This window comes from Rhamphochromis sp. 'chilingali', assembly GCF_963969265.1.
Source record: "Rhamphochromis sp. 'chilingali' genome assembly, chromosome: 2".
Classification (NCBI taxonomy): Eukaryota; Metazoa; Chordata; class Actinopteri; order Cichliformes; family Cichlidae; genus Rhamphochromis; species Rhamphochromis sp. 'chilingali'.
Window position 1 is genome coordinate 52342871 of NC_137930.1, and position 23008 is coordinate 52365878.

The 23008-nt window shown below is 40.8% G+C and overlaps 1 protein-coding gene across 3 annotated transcripts in view; it reads right to left on the bottom strand.

Annotated features, from left to right (window-relative positions):
* LOC308391931 (PDZ domain-containing RING finger protein 4) overlaps positions 1-23008 on the bottom strand; it is a 127918-nt gene that overhangs the window by 45036 nt on the left and 59874 nt on the right. The window contains exon 1 of one of the 3 annotated variants that reach the window (XM_080874733.1): positions 10072-10521. The exons of the other annotated variants lie outside the window; for them this stretch is intronic. Within the exon in view, the coding sequence (XP_080730859.1) occupies positions 10072-10140 (69 nt within the window). The 5' untranslated portion in view covers positions 10141-10521. Of the gene's footprint in view, positions 1-10071; positions 10522-23008 lie in introns of those variants that run through there. 3 annotated transcript variants of the gene reach the window in all.

The window sequence follows — 23008 nt, forward strand, 5'->3', positions numbered from 1 at the left end:
CAGAACACTCCAGCTCACAGGTTAGTCTGCTCCAAGCATTTACACGAAGGTCAGTGTTTTGTAGTAGTTAATACGTCATTTTCATAACATAATTGGTGATATAGGTTACAAGCAAGTCTGGCGCTGAACAGAAATTGTCGCGCTATGCTCCTTTATTTATTGTGCATAAATAGTGAATTGTCCTGACACAATATTGCGTTTCGCTTCTGTTATTATGGTACATTGACAAAAACATATGCTTTTATTCACAGGATAAAACAGGTTTTTTGTATCACTAATTGCCCAGTACGATTACAGCATACAGTATTATTGTCACTGCTACATTTCTGTGATGGGTACCAGAAATTATTTCCACTGCTAATTAATTACCGTTGAGCTCAAAGGTCCTATTAATAAACGGTTAAGGAATGTATATTTATGACGACGATTTGTGAGACTGGTAAACTTATGATACGTACGATGGTCTTTCGTTCGACACGGTGCGTTTCAAGGTCCTGCACCCATCTGTCGGTAAACTGTACCTGGGCTTGTTGCAGTGACCGGAAGTTAAAAACTTCATGAGTGTGTGCACTCACTCCAAGAACCGTATGATTATAAATATGCATATAAATATGCTAAGATGAGATAGCTGACTTCATCTAACTAGCAAATGTTGTCCAGGCTATGTTGGTGATACAGTTTTTTTTTAATGTGTATGATATTTTTGTCATGCGATTTTAAAGCCGGTCCTACAACCGCATCCAAGAATAACATGCAGCTTATCTCAGAACTGTCGGTGAAAATTATTCTTGGAGCTAGGTTTAATTGAGCTGCATTTTAAAGAGGTGCAATTTCACAATTTGTGTATATTTTCTAAGTTCACTATTTTGTCATGTGTTGAGAAAAACACAGATTTTAAAATTACATGGTCTAATATTTACATTTAGCATAACTGCAACATTATTTTTTTTTTTTTTTTTTTTTTTTAAAGACTCGAAAGGACTTGAAATTCAAAGTTTCAGACTTGTGACTTGACTCGGACTTTTACACCAGTGACTTGAGACTCGACTCTGACTTGCCTGACATTACTTGAGACTTGACTTGAGACTTGAGGATAAAGACTTGAGACTTACTTGAGACTTGCAAAACAATGACTTGGTCCCACCTCTGCATAATTTAGCAGTCCAAAGTCTTGCATGAAAGCCTGCACTGCACACACTGACATACACACAAACAAACACATATATACTTGCAGTAATCAGGCACAGACAGAAACCACTTTAGACAGAGACACAAACAATTCTGAGAATGCACACACATTTCTGTGCACACATGCATACTGATATTTTCATAAACAGTCGAGCTTGTATAGTCTATTTGCACGTGTGCAAGGAGAAAAAAAAAAAAACAAGGTGCTTGGAAATGCATAATGTCAGGTTCTTAGATATCAAGTCACAGGTGGTAATAATGGGTCTGAGAATTATGCCCTCTTTGTCCTTTGCTTTCTTGTCTGGATATGGTGACAAACAAAAAGCCTGCAAATTATTATTACTTTTATAAATTAATACCAGGCCACAATAACCTGCAGCATCCCAGCTCTTTACCTACGCACAAACACACCCAATACACGTCAACAACAACTCCATCATTTTACTGTGGATTCACTTCATTAAAAAGATGTCTTGGTTCATTGGGAATTGCCAGTGTGATACTCGGGCATGTACTTTATTTTCTCTACCTGATTGAAGTCGACAGCCTTTGATCTCGATGAGAATGTGAAAGTAAAACATGCACTAAAACAAGGCAAAGTACTACTGCGGGATGATGCCACGCTGATGTCATCTTCCAAAGGGAGACTTGCATAGTAACTAAGTAAGTGGCTGAGATTGTTTTGTGATTCCCATGCTCTCAAAGGCAAATGAGCTTATGCACTCAAGGCAAGAGCGCTGAAACAGGAAGGACAAGACTTTAAGGCTTTATGGTAATAAACTTGTGAAGTTTAAGCCAGGTATTATGCTCACAGAACCACGACAGTAATTTCCTTTAAACCCAATCATAATTAACCACTGTTTAATTCAAATGAACTCAAAATGATCTGAAGGACAGTAAATTTGATTATGAATACCATGTGTGTGTGTGCTATTCATGCTGTTTACAATTTATGGCTTGCGCCGTCTTTGCCGACATACTGTACATTACTGTACTAATTAGGGATGTCACAGCTTCATGCATACATCGTTTTGATTTCATGCATCATATAAAGAGTGGCAGAAAGTTAGCAGTATCCTCCTGACAGCAGTCACCTTCAGCCTTCATCAACAACCGTTTCTGAAATATATAAATATATACTCCTAACTCCTGTTATAGTTATTTCCTTAAAATGAGTCAAAGCACGATGCTCTGTTGCAAATCCTAAACTAGCCAATCAGTATAGTAGTAGTTTGTGTATTATTGTTCCATATCAATTCATATAACTCATCCAAAGTAATTGATGCTATATTTGTACAAACTAAAATAAAATGTAAACTTTTTGTCTAGAAGCAGGTAAAAATGATTGCTTTTCAGCATTTAGCTCTGTTTATTCTTATTTGCTTAGGATTATCTTCTCTACAACTCTCAGATGAGCCCTTGGTGTTCGAGTCAGGCTGGGTCTATGCATTGTCCTTGCAAGAGGAGTGAATGCAGGGGCGAGTACATCACTACCCTGTTCAGGTTTCCACTAGGCTGCTGCTGCTGCAGGGCATGCATGACTTATCATATTTTAGGGGTACAAAATAAGCAAAGGTAGGCCAAGACTAACAGGAAGCTGACAAAAAGATCACTAGCTTTTAACTGCATCCAAAGATGGACGCCAAACCACTTCAAAATCTATCCGAGTACCTCTAGGACTTTGTTTGCCTTTATAATTGGTTTCTTGTCATATCTGTACACATATATTAGATAAAACCCTCCTATCACAGTCCTTGTCTGAATACCTCGGCGCAGTAGACGGCCAAAACAAGAAGTTCTACATCTGATGGCCAGCGGTGATATGTCGAGAAATTTATTCTCAGAGAAAGAGCTTTAGTTTACTAAAGAAAATGGCATGTCATGGTTTGTTTGTGCAGCTTTTCCTCGGTGATTGCCGCGAGTCAGATGAAAGAAATCGGTACAGACAGGAGCACATACAGGAGATAAAACTAATTTTGAAGAGCCTTGTTCATCTTGGGTTGGAGAGCGGCATGGAGACAAAGAGGTCCAGGAGCAAGATGTGTGGTAGAAAAGGTCAGTTGGGTTCTTATTGAGATAAGAAACAGATGAAAAGGAAAAAGGTCACTTCATCAGCTCCCTCTTGAATCCCTTTTGCGCCTCCATAGGGAGATTTCGTGGAAGAACTGATAAAAACCCATTGACTTTATGTCTTGTGCCAAATGTAGCATCATCTGTATCTGAGGAGCAGGGCACACATCTCCGTGCAACAATGTGCACTGAGGATTTTAATTACATTTTTTAATTTCACCTCATCGAAAACATTGTTTTTGAAAACTAATTTGAGCTACTGCAATTTGAAATGCACAAGCAGTCATGCAATTGGATATGTGATTCTCACAAAATTAGACTATGAAATCCCCAGTTACATTGTCAGTGTGAAGCCAGCATGAAGCAGTAGTTATGCAACAATCTCTGCAGTGTTCTAATAAGTAGGGAAATACCATTAGATGCTCAGAGTGACACTGACATTTTTTTTTTTAATATTACACACTATTTATGCATTTGCCCACGTGCCTGCACACGTTCGAAGCGACAGCTTTAAAAATATGGACCTTTGTGTTGTTTAGGAACAGTAAAAGTGTCACCGAAAGCCTGGATTATAGCTCAGGCTAATCTTTCCAGGGTGGACACAAGATCAATCAAGCAGCACATTTTTTCTCTCTCCTCCCCCTCTTCCTTCACTCTCATCAATTTTAATGGTTGAGGGACATCTTTCAAAAGAAACATAATGGGACAAGAAGACAGATGAGAACATTTGTAGTTAACTGTCTGGAGATAGTGCTGAAGGTGTGGTGGGGGGTTCGACAGCCTTAATGTACCATCAAAGCATTCACAGGCCCCTGATAGAGGCATACCTATAAAGCATTAACGCTGTACTAAAGGCAACTTTTTTCAAGGTGTGGACCCATTTACTGAAGACTTCCAAACAATGTCTTCCTTGTTAATCAGTGCAGAGTGTCATTAGTCAGTTCAGTTGTTGGTCTATGATAAAGCCATGTAATAGTGGGGAAAAATGTTTATCACCCTCTACTAGTTTACAGATAAACTAGTAGAAAAAGTCGATTCTTGGAGTGAAACCAACAGCTGAAATCAGAGAAGTTTAGCATCTGTTTGAATCTATTCTCAAACCATTCCTGAGTAGCTGGCCTCTGTCTTGTGCTATTTATTTTTTATATCACACCTGGTGCTTTTTCAGTCTTCATTCCATATTTAGTAGTGAGTCCAACTAAGTTGTACTAAAACTGACCTCCAGATTAATTTAAACCTGCATTCTTAGAAAGTCAAAGAGAAAGAAACAGAGTGATTTTTTCAAATTAACTCATTCACTGCCAGCCATTTTCAAATCAGGTAACTCCCCACTGCCAGGGTTTTTGAGCATTTTTACTCATTTTTGAAGAGCCACAGAAAACTGTGTGTTATGATCATATAAACGCTGAACCTACCAAAATGAAGAACAGACTCTCTTCTTTCATCCAAAAAAAAAAGCTTGTTTCTACCATTTTCCATTCTTTAGTAATCAGCTGTAGAAGAGAGGTGGGTTCCACCAAAAATGCCTGTTTTGACCAAAAAAAGGGAGAAAACGAGCTTTTTGTGAAAAATACATTTCAAGCAGAAAAGTGCCTTTGACACTAATATTTCTTGCTTTGTGACACCTCTAACATATAAAATAGTTTTTCACTTCTATAAAACAGAAATAACACTGAGAAAGGTTATGTTTTATCAAAACAATTTATTTACAAATATATGAAAAAATAAAATTCACTGACAAGCTGCCCGAGGTTGTATTCTGGCCCCTCCCATTGAAAAACGTAATTGACGTCTATAGATGTCAATGGCAGTCAACGTAAGTTTTTCAATTGACGTCTATAGACGTCAATGGCAGTGAATGAGTTAATTAATTAATTTAATTATTTTCAAATTATATAATCACTTCAAATTAGGGCTGTTCGATATAATGATATATATCGGATGACGATATAAAAACATGTATAGTTTCATTTTATGCTATCGTTTGTTTCGTGGTGTCACAAAATAAACTGTTTATGGCAATATTTTTTCATCTTTTTGATGGTCACTGTAGTGGCTATATTAATTTCTTTAAGTTTTCTCTTTCTCTTATATTTTATATAACCACACTACAGACGGACAAGCGCCTATTTTTATGCCTTGTGGTTAGCAACAATGAAGGTAACAGCATCGCGTGTCCGCTTGTTTATGTTCCACATAAACTTTTCACAATAAAGCTCAAGATCCTGTTGAGACTTTTCAAAATAAACTGAATCACGTGAAAGAGCAGATTATTTACGGATAAGAATTCAAAAGGAGCCGCCAGGTGCTAAAAAAATAAACCTTAGACTCAAACGTTAGAAAAGGCTTTTCCCCGCAGCACGCCGTGTAATAAATACTCACAAAGAAATCGGCGGCCGTTACAACTTATGTCTAAAAATGTATCGTTTCATGCATCGGTTAAAACACTCGACTCCAGCTACATGACGCACAGCTGGAAACACTTCCCGCAAGACGAGCTGCCCGAGATTCACAGAATTTACAGAAAATGTTACATTTTTGTGATTTATATCGTTATCGGGACGATAGAATTCTTATATCGGGATATGAGATTTTGGTCATATCGCACAGCCCTACTCCAAATCCTAGTGACTTGATGACTAGCCAAAAGAAACAAAGCAAAAAGACCACAAGATGGCAATGACAGCTTCAGAAAAAAACAAAAGGGGTTCCCCAGATGTGACAACTTTCATCTAAACCTGACATTTATATGACAGTCATTTCTTTAAAAAAATAGAAAAAGAGGTCAAGTGTCTTACAAAGTCAAAATAACACAAAAGTATGCTGGTGCACACTATTTATGTATCAGGTGCAGCTTGCTAGCCATTTCTCAGGAAGTTTGGCTCTTGGGAAAACTCTTCAACATTTATTGAATACATACCCATTACACACATGGCTAGTGGCACTGCAGAAGCAGGAGCAACTCATCTGTGTCCCCCCCCTTAGATTGCCTCTAGTCCACAGGTTTCACATCTGATGCTACTACACAAAATAGAATATCCACCCACCCAATTGCAGGACCACCATACTGGGAATTGCCTTTTGCCACAGAAAGCATAAACTCCAGATCTGCTTCATTTCACATCTGTCTGTCCCATCCTGTCAACCATGTGACCCTGCTCAACATGACATCGCTAAACTCTGAGATTCCATTACAGTGCAGTTGGCCTCCTGCACGCGGTCCCACTCTAAAATTCATGAACACTGCTTTCTGTTTTTTTTTTATATCTAGAATATTCACTAACCATGTGTTTTTGTTTCCTGGAGAAACGTGTGTATGTGTGTGTGTGTGTGTGCGCGCACCCAAGCTGTGGGTGCCTCATTCTCATTCATATGCATCAGCAAGTTATCAGGGACTGTTGTGCCTCATTGAGCTGAGAAGCTGCTTTCCATTTATTTCTCAAATGCAGTGGAGAGTGATTCTTCTCCTGACTAATAAAACTTATAAAACTGGCTATACTATACTGCTTTCAAAACTTCTACTAACAAAAAAAAGCGAGGCTCATTGGGCAATTACGAAACAGGATAATGAAATATGGAGAGTGTGCCGTGCAGTGCGAAAGGTGAAATTCATTACCCAGCCACATTTGGAGCAGCTGGCTGCTACAGTAGATAGTGGTGGCTCACTGGGGAAGTTTTGAGACCTATTGTAGGTGGAATTTTGGTTTGATCGCAATGCCATTGCAAAAACAGCTTTTGTTGAAAGCCAATGCAGGCTGTTCCCGCAAAACATCTTTAACTCTACACTGCATTCCTCGTCTCATCAACATCTGCCATCCTGCTAATTAGGCCCAAAAAGCCACACATCACTGGGTTTTAGTGGTGCACAGACAATGTGTGACACTCACGAGGGGAGCTCATGGACACAATGGGAATTTCAAAACCCTGCTAGATCACAGAGCGAATCGGAGTTTGTTACTGTCGGCAAGATAGCCTGAGCACCCACACGGTGGAAAATATATGCTGTAAGAATCTGCCTGACTATAGCTTTTGAGTATAGCTGCATGAGTATGGGTCTACATGCTAAATGCATAAAGCAGTCTACTGTTCGGTCTACAGGTTTTGCCTTCGATGACAAAAGTGCCGTCACTGGGAGGTTAACTGGAGTGGAATCCCACAGAGATCAGCTGGAGCAAAGGTTAAAAGAAATGCAATCAAAGAAGATGAGCAATCAGAGGACTCAAACAGAGCAGTCAAAGACAGAAAGATGGACAAGCGTTAATCGGTTGGAGTATAAAAATAAATGTGAGACTGGAAAGTTAGAAAAAGAACAAGGCCACAAGAAGATTGCTGTGTCTTATCCCTGACCCAAGAAAGCTGATTCAATAAACAAAGAATCTCAGCTCTGTGAGATAGCTTTGCAGGCCAGCCGACAAAGGTGAAGATATTTTCATGCAGAACACCTGCAGCCGTGAGAATAGAAGAAAGGGGAAACGGAGGGAGTGCGAACGAGAGAGCGAGCTAGTCATAAATCTCCCACAGCTAGCAGGGTCAGGCAGATCGAGAGAGTGTCAAAATTGTTTCTAGACGTGAAGGAAAGGGGAGAAAGGTGGCTAACCAACCCCTGCGACTGTCTCCTGCTCTTCAAATCAACCTGCCACGAGGCTGGTCAGTCACGCTGTGACACCAGCAAGCCATTTCTACCTCATTTGCATACACACACTCACATACTCTGCATAATAATAGTAGAGTGGCATAGCAAGCGTGTGTGTGTGCGTACAATTCTAGGTGTGTGTGCATTTCTGCACAACAGAAACACAACCAGAAGACAAAAACAACAACACGAGCTGTGAGAATGATGGGGAAAAAGACATGTAGCAAGGGTGAAAGCTAGACAGACAACATGTAAGAAAGACGATTAGATTGCTGGTGGCGAGAGCGGTGAGTACAGCTTTTTGCTGTCACAACATACTTTTCCTGACTGTAAAAACATTGTTTGGCATTCTCGCAGGGAAAGCTCTGCTACTATAGGAGACTTGCCTCACTGTCCATCATCTTCTACTTTTGGTACCCATCCTGCTGTACACCATGCTTATTTGTTCACAGAGGACATGTTTGAACGTGTGCATGGAAGTGTGTTTGCAATGCAGTGAAAAGAGGTGGTTTCAGGGTTTCTCACTGGTGAAGGAACTATACACTTCCCTTCTATTCCTTCTTTTTTCACCTCCCGTGTCAAGGATGCTTCACCCGCTCCTGCTCCTTTCCTCGATTTCCTTTTCACCCTGCATCATTAACAGCTTACTCTATATTCCCATCTCAGTCTTTATCCTCCTTACTCTACATCCTTTCTGCCTTGCCTCAGAAAGCAGCTGCTGATGTTGCAGCTCACACCTGACCCAGCTCACTATATCAGTGGGTGGACAGATATGCCAGAGAGATCCTGTCAATGGCAACTGTGCCCTGGAGACTGCCCCACTTGGCGGATACTGAGCCCCTTCTGCTAGACTACTAGAAAGGGGAGTCAACACTATTTCTTAACAAGTGGTGCAGAGAGAGAGGGACGCAAAAAGCCAAGATAAGCACCAAGGCAGCACTATTTTTACGATCCTTCTGTGGCGAGGCAGGCGCTGCAGTGGCTTCCTACTCATCCTTCGGGGTCCCTTGACAGTTCTGTTTGCTAATATTAAACAGGCCAGTAGTGTGTGCAACTTCCTCTGCTGCTGATCTTGAAGCTTGCAGCCCACCTTTAGCGTAGCACCCTTTTCTGACCATTAAAGCAGCTCAGAATCTCGCTGACAATGTTCAACCTCTTAGTTTGGCAGCATCTCGGGGCGCATATAAGCCCAAATCTACAGGCAGTGGTTAACCAATGCTGGTTTACCTCCCCCGCTTCTTCTCACCCCATTGCTTCACAAGGGTAAAGAGAGACATTTCACGTCTAATTAATGCACGGGATGGTTGTATAAAATGGCTAATGAGGCTGTGATCACAGCGGCGTGAAGGCAGGCACTACTGCTGGGGAGGGGGATGAGCATGACTCCACTTCCAGGAGACACATTGCTTCATAGTTATTAGCCTGTCATAGGAAGAGGGCTAATGGGGAGAATGGAGGTGCTTGTTTATGTGTTTGGCTCCACCTCAGTCAGTGAGATGTGTGTCCTCCGCCTCTTTGCCTGTTTCCTGACAAAACGCTCAAGCAGTTGCTTAAAAAAAAAAACTTCATGCTGTTTCATCAGCTGTGTCAGCCTTGAAAAAAGAAAAGAAAAGAGCACATTAAGGGAACTGATATAAATGTGCAGTCAGATGAGCAACATTTGCTCGAATGTAGGCGCTGTTACCTGTGAGAGCAAGACTATCACACTCAAGTGAGCCACAAGAAATATAAAGAGAACGACTGCTGGTACAGCACTGAAGTGTCTAATGAAAACTTTTCATAAAATACCACAAAAAAAACCCTTTGGCAATTCTCGCTGAACATTATGAAAGAAAGAAATTGGAACAAACACGTCATGTAGTAGAAACCAGGTGCTACTATTCTATTAAAAAACTTGCTCCCTCAGCACAGCTCTTCGAGCAGGATGAATGGACTGCACACTAGCTACTCTCTGAGAGACTGCTCATTACTCAAATCACATCTGCTAGTGAGTAAGAAGCCCCTCTCTCCATTATGCTGCCTCACTTTCATAGTGCAAATATATTCATTTCAATCTTCTACGTGAAATGCCCTGAACAAGGCTCCGGACTTGAACTGCTCTCTTCAAAACACGCACAGTGAATCATCCACACACACACACACACAGACAATATTCGATACCAAAGTCGGTCATGCCTCACCTGTGCGATCTCATACAGAAGCTTGTAGTGTTCCTCTCGCTTCTGTAAAGTGCACAGATTGCAGCCCATTATAGCTGTCGTGGAAACGCCAGGCGTCCAATTCTCCCCAAGTAGTGGTGGTACGGACACAGGGGGGTCACCCTCCACACCGGAGCGCTGGTTCTCATCAGTCACTCCTTAGCGAGCATCTCTTTTCAGGCATCCCATTCACACATTCAGGCAGTCACAAGCAACCCCAGCTTAGAGGAACAGAAAGCTCCAGCTGAGCCTGACAGAAGAAGGTTCAGATGTGAACAGCGGCAGTGAAGTAGCGGCGGCCGTTTCAGCATCAGCCGGAGTGTCTCCTCTATCCCGCTCCCTCTATTTCAGACTCATACACTCACACGCGCACACACAGGCGTGCGCACAGGCTCATACACCAGGGTTGTGACTCGCGCTCACTGAGACACTCCCCCCTTTTTCTTCCTCTGTTTCGGCGCACATGAGCACACTGATACCAGCTCATGAATAATGAGGAGAAGACGCTGTGATATTCATGAGAACAGCGGCAGGAAGGGAGGGGACTGACAAAGAGGGAGGAGTGTGCTGGAGCGGGAGCGCTGGTTCATTAAAACTGAGGCACAGTTACACAATGCGCTCCTTTGTGCGAACAGCTCCTGTGAGAAGCTTGGGCAGGGCTGACTGCATAGAGACGGGCAAGCAGAGGGTGTCTGAGGCTTATGTGCGACCTACCTGCATGTAAGGCTTTTCACTGGGTTTATCTGCTTCGCGAGAGGAGGATGTGTTGCACTTCTGTCGGAAATAAGGAATTACACTGGCTGAGGAGAAGTAAAGCAGTAAATGCTGTTTCAACACATGGTTTAGTTCATTTACTAATAAAAAAATCATTTAGTGCTTGTCTGTTTAATACATATCACTAAATTATTTTGGTTTTGGACCTTTGGTAACACGTTTTAAGAGTTTTGAAAACCCCTTAATTTTTACGATAATGTTTCGTTTTCTCTGATTTTGCTGCTTTTCTCTGCGCCTTATGTGTTACTCAAACCAAGAAGCCTTCTGTTTTTTTCCATATTTGTATTATACATTTATAGATTATATTTCTCCAACTGTTTCTAGAAAATTGATAATAGTAGGTGCATAATGAAGAGGGCCAATCAGTTTAATGAACACAATATGACATATTTGTGAGGAGTATGCACATTTCCAACTTTGTCAAAGTTAAAAAAAAAATCACATATTTATAACTCCGGCACCACTGCTGTTGCTGATAATGGGTGTCCCCACAGCAAAACTGGCAGCAAGTAAAGCCACAGACCTCAGAGACGATTAGGGCTGCCACGATTAGTCGACTAGTCACGATTACGTCGACTATCAAAATCATCGACGACTGACTTAATAGTCGACGTGTCGTTTGAAGCTTTGTAAGATCACAAAAGACGCAGGAATGAGTAGTAGGATTTAAGAGTGTAATAACGGACTGAAACAGAAGATGGCAGCACTGCATGTACAACGATGCCAGCTGCCGTTAAACCCCGAAGAAGAAGAAACTGTCCCAGAATTCATAGCGCGGCCCAGCTCAGTTTCCAACAATGGTGGCAGCTAGTTAGTTTTAATATTACTCTTATTATTCTTTCTGGGTCTCAAAATAAACGTTTAACATATTTTCAGGCGAGAATGTAGCTGTGTAAACCTCAAATATCTGCTTAGTTTATCAAGACACCACATATTTTCAAAAGCGCTCCGACGTTTTCGGAGACGTCTGTTACCCACTAGCTCGTTAGCGAGCCGGGGGCAAGGCTCACTAGAGCCGTGAGAAAACCGGACTCCGGCAAATCGTTTTCAAACCCACCGCCGTCTTTCGCTACTCAGGTTAAACATGATATATAAGTCACTTAGATAACTTAAAAATGTTATTGTTTGGCCTTTTGTAGTATTTTATTTGTTCCTGAGTAAATCGGTTTGGCTGAGATTAAAGTTATAGTTTTTACACAGCTGAATAAATGTCAAGCAGACAGCTGATCATCAGAAGTGTGAGATGCTCCAGAATATACTCCAGTGTCCTGTTATATTTTAGATAGCAAGGAGTTTATTAAACTTCACCGAAACAATCTGCAAATTTCATTAAAATTTAATAAACTATCATCTTGTCTTTATTTTTAGTTAGCACCTTAAACACTTAAAGCTGTAAGCTAATGATAGTTATATAAGAGCAGATGCTGCTGGTGCAATAAGCTGTACGCTGTATGTCCAATGGATGATGATCTGATTAGTCGACTAATCGCAAAAATAATCGGTGACTAGTCGACTATCAGAATAATCGTTTGTGGCAGCCCTAGAGACGATATATCAATCACCGGCTTCCCTCAAATTGTGATAATTGCAAGACAATAAACCTTGGCTATTGTCTCACTAGCAGGAAGCTACACAAGAAATGAGCAATAACTGTTAACAAATTGGCCTCCGAGCCAACATTTCTGCAGAATAGAATGAAGAGTAGATGAGTGCTCATCAGCTGGCTACTGGGCATCTAACCCCCCAGGGAGGCCATAATCCGATTTTCTGGGCTTTAATTTTGCTTCACTGCCTGGAGGCAAGCCAAACAGAAATCACCATTGTGATTAATACCTTCCACCGTCTTTTCCTCTACCATCGTCTCCACCGCCGAACCGACCTCCCCGCCCGTCTCTCGTCGCCCTGAAGAAGCCACGAGGAGCGGGTTTTCTGCAGTTGCCAGGCAATATCAAATCCATGAAGTGCTGTTCACTAAAGTGTCAATTTGACATCAAAGAGACTTGTTGCGAGGATGGGGAGCGGGGGATATAATACTACATTTGATGAACAGAAGACTATGGTGAAAGTGCGCGTCAGAAAATCAGTCTCCTAAAATTGTATACCACGAAGCAAAGTTATGAAGTGCTGCTGAGCAAGAGGAACTGTCTTTTCGTTTTCCTGTGGTCAGATGGAAAATGTAAACCCATTAAGGATCCTGTGCAATATATCCACACTGCATAGGAATATAAATATTCCATAGACAATCTGCTGACAGTATCCAATATTGGTACATGTGAAGGAGTGTTTTCAGGGTTCGGCTGTGGATGACCATCACTCTGTGATGGTGCACTCAGTGACCCCTTTAGGTTAAGATGCTCATCAGTCACCCAAATGGTCTTTCTCATCATCTGTGAAATGAGACTGATACAGTAGCCTTTGCCTGCGGTCAAGCAGCACCTCTCGATGAGACGTGCAGATTGAGGGATGCTCTTTGAAGAGTGCATTAAGACTGATAAAAGCTCTTCCGAGCTACTTTATGGCCATGGTTTTTACAGTTTGATGGGGTGAATTTACCTGAGACTGCGCTTCCAACGCAACCCGAGGGCAGGATTTACACATTAAAGTTACATTTACTCAAACCATTTACTTGCTAACAGGGTGACGCTCAGTGGGTTTCAGTGTGTGTCCCTGAAAGCCTGTAGACGTTATGATTTATGTTAACAATATAAGAAACTTAATGAAATGTATTGTTTAACATTTATATGGGGAATAAAACATGCTACCGCATATAAAGTCTCCATTTCAAATTGATGAACGCCGATTCTGTGCCCTCTCTGTGTCACTTTGCCTTCGACTTCCCAACTGTCCTTTTCTTCTGTCCAGCTGTCGTTTATCATCAAGTCTGCCCTTTGCCTGCTCTCGTAGAAACAGGCTCTCAGTAGTGTTCATTCTCCTAGTTAATGGACCTCACATCACAGGGAGCGGAAAACCAATTTGTCCTGACTTTGATGGGTGCATTTTGAGATTTCTTTAACCGCATTTCAAACAAACTTGTTACTCGAGCTCACCTTAAACCTGAAGTTATAACCTTCAGCCAAGTGTGTAATGCAGGTCTATGGTGTATCTGTAAACCCCTTGTGTCCCCAGACATGTCATCTGTTCTAATGCTCACACGGGCTTCCTGTGTGTCTATCCTGTTCTGCATAAGTGCACACATACAAGCCCACAAACACTAAAATGAGCAACAAAAACAAAGTGATGTGGATGCTCCTGGCGCGGAATGTGAAATCATAATCAGTACCCGCAAACTGTATTTGTATTGATTTTTTGTCTGGGGATAAGTACCAACCATCACACAGAGCACAAAAGTTGGATCAATTCAATATTCCACTTCATGTGGTTCAACAAGCTGACATGTGCTGCATCTAAATGACTTTCAAAAAGGCTACCACATCGAGTTTTCTTTTTCTTTCCATTCTACCTTGCAACACAGCTTTTGTTGCCACTCACTTCTATTTTGTGTAAAGCAGCTGGCCTCACCAGACACATCACGATATATTATCACACTATACGATATTATTGTGATTTTTCACAATATGCTGAGTATTGGAGTAACATATATCGTGATTTAGCACCTTATTTTTAAATTCATTTTAAACCACATCTCTTTTATCCAAAAAGATAAAATTCTCTCAAATCACTTATTTTTGCTGCAAAATGAGATTTTCAAGCATAGGAACCCTGTTACTAATATCTGTCACTATAAGACAATGTCAGTCTACTATCAGTCTGTGATTGGGGTCAAGTTAGCAATTACAGGCAGCTTATTTCAAATAACACAGCAATTAACTGTAATAAATCATTGAAAATTACATTACACAAATCATTGAGCACATCTGTATACACAGAAATTCACATTTAATAGAAATGTATCATCCATCCATTCTCTTCCTCTTATTCTATTCAGGGTTGTAGGGGGCGCGGGAGCCTATCCCAGCTACCATAGGCCGAGGGCACAGTAAACTGTGTAAGGTAAAAACTCACACCTATGGGCAATTTAGAATCACCAATTAATTTAACCCCACTAGATGCATGACTTTGGACTGTGGGAGGAAGCAGAGGTAGCCAGAGAGAACCAGTGCAGACACTGAGTGAACATACAAACATATAAAGACAGAAAGGCCCAGGCTAGACGGTTGATTCAAACCCAGGACCTTCTTTCTGTGAGTCACTCTGAATCAGACTACAACTGTTCGCAGACAGGTTGCCTCCTTTCAGGCAACCTGTGCAATCGCCTTGCAATCATAAGTGGTTGTGAACGCACATCATGCTCAAGTTCTGGGCAACCATTTAGTCACCATGCATTGCAATCAGTTGCATAATGTGAAAAACTGATAACTTACTCTAACCTTGACAGGAAACATGAAAGCATCCTAAATGAGTCAGAGCTTTAATGAGGAGGAGTTATTGCTGTGATTACTTGTCTGTGGCAATGTCTGTGAGGAATATCAAATGTCCCCATAGCGTTTAATACATAAACAGGTTTATTAGGCCAGCGCTGACACACCATCTGGGTGGAAATCTCTTTGGTGTGAGCAGTGAAGATTGAAATCCTGTTCACGTGAATGGAGAGCCGCGGGGACCTGAGAGTGGTTTGTGATTTGATGTGTGTCTCAGATCTGATCGCCCACCGCCACTGCAAAACAGCCGCTTCTCCTGGGTATTCATGCGACCTGATTTGGGAGTAATTAAATGAGAGTCTTTTATGAATGAATCATCGTCGTAGCCTGCTTTTCACATGACAGCTCTGAAAGGAATTGGTCCAGTGTGCACATACAAAAGGATAGGTGAGTGCTTCAAAACAGGCGTAGCCACATGTGAAGCCAACCAAAACATTTCTCAATGACAATAAATTATTAAAAAGGCTTGAATCTTTAATTCATGTGGGAACATGACCGTGGCTAAAAATAGCACATCATAGACTCTTTTAAATGATAACATATGTAATGTTGCTTTGTAAGCAATCGGCGTATCGAAAAACTAATTTATTGGCTGAGAAGCAATTTAACCTCATATTACAGCCCACATAAAGCCTCTGTTATGATCAAACAATAAAATTATCTGTTATTAATTTGGAATAATAGCTACTGAACTGTGTCATTCCTATCTAGGGCATTGCACAAAATCTTCTCACCTTTTTTGGTCAACTTACAGCAGAGGTGTCAAACACAGGGCCAGGTAAATCGGGCTGGTAAATTGGGTAGCTCCTTAAAAATTTGAAGGAGGGAATAAACTTTAACTTTTAACTGTAATTTTATAGATTTTATAGATTTTACAACTTATCTCCTCCATGGTTATTCATTAGTAAGTAAGTCAACTAAGTAAGTAATTAAGTAGGACTCAATGACTGATAAGTTCCTGTTTCGTCCCTGTCTACTATAAAAATGTGTTTTTTACAACAGTAGTAAATAATTAACAAAAACCTAGAAGCTACCACAACTTTTTCTGAAATTTTTTAACATTTATTGATTGTAATTTATGCCCAAAGAGGAATGGCAACAGAGCTATTTCATTTACTCCAGCAGCATTGGTTCATCATGGAGAAAATCCGAGATGTACTATCGAAATTGCACTTTTCTTAGAAAACATCTCATATATTAAATGCAAATAACATTTTTTTTAAAGGTCTGTCACATAATTTCATATAACTCTTCACCAACACATCTTACCACCTCTCAAAATGTAAATTAAAAACTCTAGCACACCACACACAGAGCCATCCTGCACAAAATCTGGTTAAACCCGATGCCTCCCGTGTGCCTGAAGATCAAACAAAGTGCAAATCAAACACTAAGCTTCAGCTTTTCTCTACCTGACTTCTGAAACTTCTGAGGGAGTGGCATGTGCCAAGCACTGGTTGGGTTCTGGGATCAGAAGTAAATGAAAGTATGACTGGTGCGTGTGTGATGTCTGCCTACGCCTACAGTGGTAAAACCTGTCAACGCTGTGATATATGAGAAAAATTCTTCATTTTTTCCTTTTACATTTTTGGATCGGATTCACAAATTTGTCCCATCAATCTAATATTAAAATATGATGGACATGAATTTAAAAGAAATTATCACTGAACATGTCACAGAATAAACAAAAATCCCAAAACAGAGGTTGCTACATTTCCCATAACCCGTTTTCATTCAACCCTCCTTTTCTGATAAATAAATATCTACCTAAATCATCTATTGTAACACGTTTCCTGTCTATATATATGTGTATACATAGCCTCAAGCTGAAACTAAAGAAATGTCAGCAACATCAATATCGAGACTCCAGAGTCACATTTATGAGCATAATCTGTAAATGTTCAATTACAATGTCATTATAATTTCTAGGAGAGCGAGAGGGAGTGAGAGATAGAATTGCACATAGCTTCATTAAAACTGTTATCATATCACCAATCCCCCTTTCAGACTAACAGTTTCATCACCCTTTAGCTGCGCACCAAGCTGTCTAAGTAATCCAATTTTTTCATCATGTCAGAAACACATCATGTGTGACCCAGGTGTGGCTCATAGTACGAGCAGTGAATGCTACATCGGTTTAACACTTGTCAGAGTAGTGACCTTTTCAGCGAGGAAACATTCAGTTTAACACATTCGGCTGCGGGAGAAGAGGGGCGTGAGGGGGCGCGGTGACTGAAAGAATAGATCTTTCCACTGCTATCTCTGCTGGATGCTCCAGTCTGTTTTCATATTCATTTAACCCCAGGCTGTAAAGTGTGTTGGCCAACCCCAACTGCTGCCATGAAAATACTCACAACCGCATGACACCGTGACCCCGACACCACCCGTGTAGCAGCACACCCTCAGGACATCCTGCATTACTGCTGCACCAGCCTCCCTGCAGTTCCGGGGGAATGAGAGTGAAAATGTTTGTTCCCATATGTTTAACTTTGATGGTTGTTAACGCTCCCCAGCCACCCGTTGATAAATAGTAATAATTCCAAATGCATTAAGCACTCAAGCATAAACATAGCATAACTCTGAAGTATGTGTCTGTTGATCCAGCAAAGACTGAGCAGAGGTCCAAAGGTCTGCCTGCTTTTGTTTCCTAAGACTATAATGATATTTGTGGTTGGATACAATCCCCATGAGCAGTGGGCTCACACTCTTTTTATTATATCATATTCCAATATCATCTGACATACAGTAACAAGGTTATAGAGATTCCCTGCTATACTGTATAACCCTCCACATTGCAGGCATAAAAAGTATTACAATCACCCTTAATTGCAAGATAAAGCTGAATTGTAAATTTATTTATTTTTAAATAAACACAGACCAAGAGGGAAAATACTATATATAATCAGGCCTTGCTAGTTTTCATCTTCTTAGTATTAAAAATTGACTCTGACATTCCATCACACCAAATGAAGGTCATCTGCAGGATCGTCATCTATTGTCTGTTTTACTTTTTTCTAAAAGAACACTTAAGAACCAATGGAAAGGGTAAGTACATTTGTGTGGTAGAGCCTGGCAATTCTCACTATAGACAAATAGCAAACATGTACAACAGGCATATCATTGATTTCGGACTGTGAGCACTGCTGGTGGAGTCCTGGTCAATATGCAGTCAATACACCTTTGATTGTGGATGAGAGTTTTGTGCTCCAGAAGAAAGAATGGCAATCTATACAGACAATCAGCTCAGGGGGCAAACGGGTTAGACTCATACCAACTTGTTCTGCTTGAGCTATTCAAGTCTTATGCTGATTCTAGCATAAGCACCTTTTATTGTGTCCCAGCCAGTGCCTTTTGAGGTAATGTCACCAACAGGTCATCTCATTTTATGGGCACAATAGCAGCGTCCTGATGTTCGGTTTCAATGTCACGTTGAGACAAAGTCACATGCAGCACGTCTAGCGGCAGTCGGCCCGCTCGCAATTGATGTTACACAAAGAAGGACCTGAAAACCTTAAGTTAAGGCTTTTAGCAACCTTGAAGCTGCAGTGCTTATCATTTTCTTATGCTAACAATAGATCTCGGCATATATGAGATGAAAGAGATGACAAACCAGGACAAAATTATCACTCGAATCTGCACCCGAATCGAATCCGGGTCAATTGACTTTTGGCTTATGTTAGAAAATCGCTCTGAATTTGCTGCCAATACCTTTTTCTTTGATAAAGTAACCATACACTTTCTGCCAGTCGCTAACAGCAGACAAACTTAGCAACAGGCAGTGTCATGTAACACTGTGATTACACCATGTATCATCTAGGGCAGCGGTCCCCAATCCCCGGGCGTTTGGTACCGGGCCACGAGAGTTGAGTCTCGGGTGTGAAATTTAAGGTTTTCAGGGTTTTTAACGTTTTTTAATCGTCATTTTTTTAATCGTTTTTATCGTTAACTCAGTTTTCCTGGGTCTTTTCCGATGTGTTATGAATAAATCTTCTTCTTTTTTGGTACCGGTACTGGTTTTATTTTGTTGTATTTATCCATGACACCTTAAAGGTCAGTCTGTGAAAATATTGTCGGACATAAAGCGGTCCGTGGCGCAAAAAGGGTTGGAGACCACTGATCTAGGATCTATCATTGCTGATAATAAAGGTAGGCAAAATAACAAAAAACTCATCTCTGTGTGTGTTGTGAGCTGTTAGTACTGACATTAAATCACAAAACTTGCATGCTGACAGAAAAGATTAAACGGGAATGAAACTGAATATTATCTCCTGCCATTTTGTTTTCAATTTGTAATTCTAAAGCAATATTACAGTGCCGCATGCACGAAAATCACCTGATGTATTTTTTGCGATTGATAAAACCCCCCAAAAAACATAAGGAGCCAAAGTAATAATAATAAGATTTAGAGAAGCTGGAGAAGCAGACTAAGTTCATCTTCATGCTGTCAGACTTTGGCAGCATCACAGTAATTTGTCTTTGCTCTACATCAATGCAGCAGCAGGCCTGTACCAGGACCCCTCATGTACTCTATAATTTGTTTTGTGATCGGCTTGCTCATTGTGCTCTTCCAAGCGCTTAGGCTAGCCTGGTGGGTGCACAAATACCTTCTTTTCTTGTATGATTTTTTTTTTTTTTTGGTGACTTTTATTTCTTGCCATGCCAGGTGAGAGAAAATCATCTGTGTGCGCCTGAGGATCAGCTTAAAACCTCCACCTAAACTGGAATGCTCCAGAATCAGAACGGCCACAGATCCACTGGTAATAGCAGACCTACAGATGGATAACATGCTTGTTTTTCAACACACAGATTAGTCAGGAATTATGATGATACCCAGGGGGCAGGAATCTTATTTTCTGTACTCCTGATAAGAAAACAAGAGCAGCCTGCAAACAAATGGAAAGCGAGGCAGAGGTGTATGATTTAGCATGCTGTGCTGCAAGATGGCGTGTTGGCACTCTGGTTTAGGGGATTGGATGAGACTGTGTCTGATGGGTCATGTTTTAGTAGTGGTTGCTACAAACAAAGCTCCTGTAACATCAATTTTGCAATTCATAAAAATCACATATTTATAATTGCATGTGCTGTCGTCTTAAAGCTCTTAAAATTCAATTCACAACTGTTTGCAATGCACATCTACTGCTGTGACAAAGGAAAGAGAAACTTGGACAGTAAAACAATTTGTTAAGGTCAATACTAACAAACATCTGAGCTTTCACATCACTTTAGAATCCATTATGTTCCCAAAAATAGCACATTTTGAAGCTTCTACAATACATAATGAGTTCTAACAAACCATTCACTATTTACACTCTTAGGGTATTCTTCGATACCCAACATCCACAATGACGGCGAAACAACTAGTAGCTCAGTGTTCCAACATTCGAAAGAAGTGCCTGCTCTCACAGCTAGAGATTGACGAGGTACAACATAAATGCTACGGCAAGGGGGAGCCAGGAGCCAGCAATTTTAAAACATCACCACCTTGTTCTTGAATTCGCATGCTTTAACTTTCTGACTTTCATCGGATCGATAAAAATAATTATGGAAGACCTTGTTGTCTTATTTACAAATAACAGACTATGTGGTTGCAAGCTGACTAAAGTTAATGAGGTTCATCTCTCTGATGATCTCTACTCGATGAGCAAGACAATTTGATCAAAAGTGAGTCCGTGAATTTTTAAAGAGAATTTAAAAAAAAAAAATCACTTAAGCCTCTGATTGCTTCTTTCTCTGTTATAACTGGCAGAACAAAGAGCAATGTGTACGAATGTAAGAGCAGAAGGATTTGAACTTGATCAAAGAAAACCAAATCAGGTAAATGGTGGCGAGATTCACAATTTGCATTTAAAATCAAAACCTGAACCAATTACTTCTGAAGTATTTACAAAAATATATATTAAACTGTGCCAGACAAAACGTTTGGCACCCTAACCTGCTCTTGAACACAAATGCTATTAAAACACATACATAAATATACATATACACACACACACACACACACACACACACCCCTTCAGGTTGCACTCTTGAGCTTAGTGCACAGGTACAAATACGTACAAAAGGGCTCCCCTCTCTGCCACTCTACATCCCAAAGGAGAACCATTGATTTTCTAGTTACAATCAACACCAAATTATTGAATGTCACTTGATGAAGTGCTGGGGTCCGCAGGCACTTTGCGACTCATTGCGTTGCTATAGCAACCCCGTCTGTTTGACAGGGCTTATGACAAAAAACTCCTTTGCGGAGATTCATCTTGAAAACTGTCCTTTCTACTGGAGCCAGTGCCCTTAATCCCCACACACAGACCAAGCACCAATCTCTGGGTCTTAAACTTGAAGCCAACAAAGAAGTTGTAAAATTGTATCTTCTCGAGTGGCCGCTTGAGGGTGACTCCAAAAGCGAGTCAGTCCTCATAGAATCCAATGTTAAAATACTTTCCAGCAGCAGCAGGGAAAAAAAGCATGTTTGTAGCTTTGTACAAAAATGGTTTTGGTTTCTGGCTATTATGCCCCATCAAAACAACAGCATGAGAGGTGATTCTTTTTTAAAACTCACCTATTTAAACCTCACTTGGGGCTTAAAGTGATGGCTGTAGCCACATAGACTGACACTGCCAACTGCGCTGGTTTTCGTCTGTGAGAGAAACAGGCCTCTCAGCAATGTCTGTGGTGTTGGCACCTTGTGGATCATTTTTAATGTAATTATCTGCTAACTAACATGGCTTGCTGTAGGGTTAAATATAGTAAGTATAAGAAGTCTGTGCTCCAGGTTTAGTACAATTGTTGAAATCGCTTCTCCAGAAAAAAACTAAACAATCAAAAAAAACAACAACGTGGCAGCAGCCAACACACTCGAAATGAGACTTCACAAAGCAGTGATGCGATGTGACGTCACGTCACGGTGGCTATGTCTGTCTTTTATAGCCTACGATACTTTACAGATACACACTAGCTCATCTTTCAGAGAGAATGTCAGTATTTGAACTCTGGGGGACAAAGCTGGACAATCCATGAATCATTAAAGAAACTTTATATTAAAATAGAATTTGAAAACATCAAAACATATTTGCAGCTGCAACTGCTGACACATCAAAACGTTTTACAGACTCCAAGGCATTGATCAGGATGGGCAAACCACGGTCAACAAGCAATAAAATCAAAGCGCTGAATCTACACCACTGACAAAAACTACTGCATTATCATATTAGGCTGTATTTCTCTGTAACAGCCATCTAATGAGATTATACATCTTGGATGTAGTGTTTTATTGATTTGTCTGTTATGCTTGATGGACCTCGGGACAACAAATATGCCGTATCAAAGGACCTAACACCCTCAAACAAATATGTCTTTTGTCTGCTGGCACACCCTTGAGAAATCATCCCTGTGTACCGTTGATCAGATATTAAAGTATCGAACCTACAAGGGTGACCCTTTTGCTGTAGGCACGCAGCAACAAACAGGGCAATATTCCTGACTCTGTATCCCTGAATAAATGCCTGTTGGGGGAAGACAGTGGGAGGGTTAGTCATAAAAACTCAAACGTGCCCTCTCATCGCCTGGTTCGTCATTAAATGGAGTCCATCTCAAGGTTTTGGGTCAACACGGGTCAACATTTCTCCTGTTTGCTTTGGTGAAGAGAAGGTCGGGGTGTATTCTCCTGCCAAGAAACTGTTAATACACAGGAGATAAATTAGCAAGCCCTC